Source organism: Nematolebias whitei, chromosome 13, assembly GCF_014905685.2.
Source record: "Nematolebias whitei isolate Nwh7 chromosome 13, NemWhi1, whole genome shotgun sequence".
NCBI classification, from domain to species: domain Eukaryota; kingdom Metazoa; phylum Chordata; class Actinopteri; order Cyprinodontiformes; family Rivulidae; genus Nematolebias; species Nematolebias whitei.
The window spans coordinates 2,735,348-2,736,802 of NC_056510.1; the positions used below are offsets into that span (position 1 = coordinate 2,735,348).

The 1,455-nt window shown below is 50.5% G+C and overlaps 1 protein-coding gene across 2 annotated transcripts in view; it reads right to left on the minus strand.

Annotated features, from left to right (window-relative positions):
- Positions 1-1,455, minus strand: part of LOC119419464 (cytochrome P450 2J6) — a gene marked incomplete in the record, with an annotated part of 21,347 nt that overhangs the window by 18,397 nt on the left and 1,495 nt on the right. For both annotated transcript variants that reach the window (XM_037686770.1, XM_037686769.1), the window contains 3 exon segments: positions 500-660; positions 730-882; positions 968-1,133. In XM_037686770.1, coding sequence (XP_037542698.1) covers positions 500-660; positions 730-882; positions 968-1,133 — 480 coding nt within the window.

Sequence of the window (1,455 nt, forward strand, 5' to 3'; positions counted from 1 at the left end):
TGGATGGATGGATGGATGGATGGATGGATGGATGGATGGATGGATGAGTGGATGGATGGATGGATGGGTGGGTGGCTGGATGGATGGATGGATGGATGGATGGATGGATGGATGGATGGATGGATGGATGGATGGATGCATGGATGGATGGATGGGTGGGTGGCTGGATGGATGGATGGATGGATGGATGGATGGATGGATGGATGGATGGATGGATGGATGATGGTAGCCGGCTCATTGTTATTTTTATCCATCTCACAACACTGACGGATACATGACGGCAGCCATCTTGGATTTTGACGTGGCCACCCAGGTTTGAAAATGAACGTTTCTTACTCTTGGCTGTAGCCACATACCAAAATGAAAATCAGTCCCTCGCCTCTTTCTCACGTTATCGCGCTTACAGCGTGAGATGAAGGGGGTTTCCAGTTCCCTCTTCTTGCTCTGCGACGGGGGACAGTAAACATCCAACATCTCATCCCCCCGTCTGCTGACTCACCTGACCCCATACGCTCCCCTCCAACCAAATTGAATCGGACATGTACTTCAGCATGATCTGAAAGCTGTGGTCGCTGTAGTCAAATCTTTTCCCCATGACCAGCTGACAAATGACGTTGGACACGGCGTTGTTGAAGAGACCAGCCGGAGTGAACGGTTTACCTGCCAGAGAGGGAGAAGGTTAAAGCTTTCACGGGATCATGACCTGACCACACAGTGAGTGAAAACAACCTCGCTCCCTCTGCAGTTCCTCCTGCAGGTATCGGATCTCCTCGCAGATGTTCTGTTCCAGCATGTTCTTGCCCAGGCCGAAGGTGCGTAGGGTGGACAGAGTGAACCGTCGCTGTCTCTTCCATTTTTCACCATTGCTCATGAAGAGACCAGCTGGATGTGAGAGCGCACAAATCCAAAGGTCACTCGTGTGAACCGTACGTATGTGATGTGTGAACAACCTGAAGAGATGCTGCACCTTCAGGTTCAGAGTAGAACCTGTCAGCCACAGCGTTGTACGGCCGGTCCACAAAGTTCTCGGCCTGAGCCACTATGCTCTCCTTCACCATCTTGTAGCCCCACACGATCACCATGGTGTCTCTGCCGAAGCGAACGGTGAAGACGTTCCCATAACGTTCAGCCAGCTGTGGACAGCAGGAAGCACAAGAAACACCTCACGAACAGGACAGAAGAATGAACGACACACGCAAACAGCCTGAGAAACTTCAGGGCTCTCTTGTAAGAGTCCCCGAGGCTCAGGGGACTGACCTGTAGAAATAAAGGTTGAATGAACACAAAACACAACCTGCCTTTCCCGCTAAAATCCAGCGTGGATGATTGCTGCTGAAAGCTTCTGGACAAGCTAAAGTTTACCAAGTACAGCAGTAGCTGAAAAGTAGAAAGCAGCTAAAAGGAGGACAAAAAAGCTGAAATGAGCAGAAGCTAAAAGGAGCTGAAGGAAGCTGA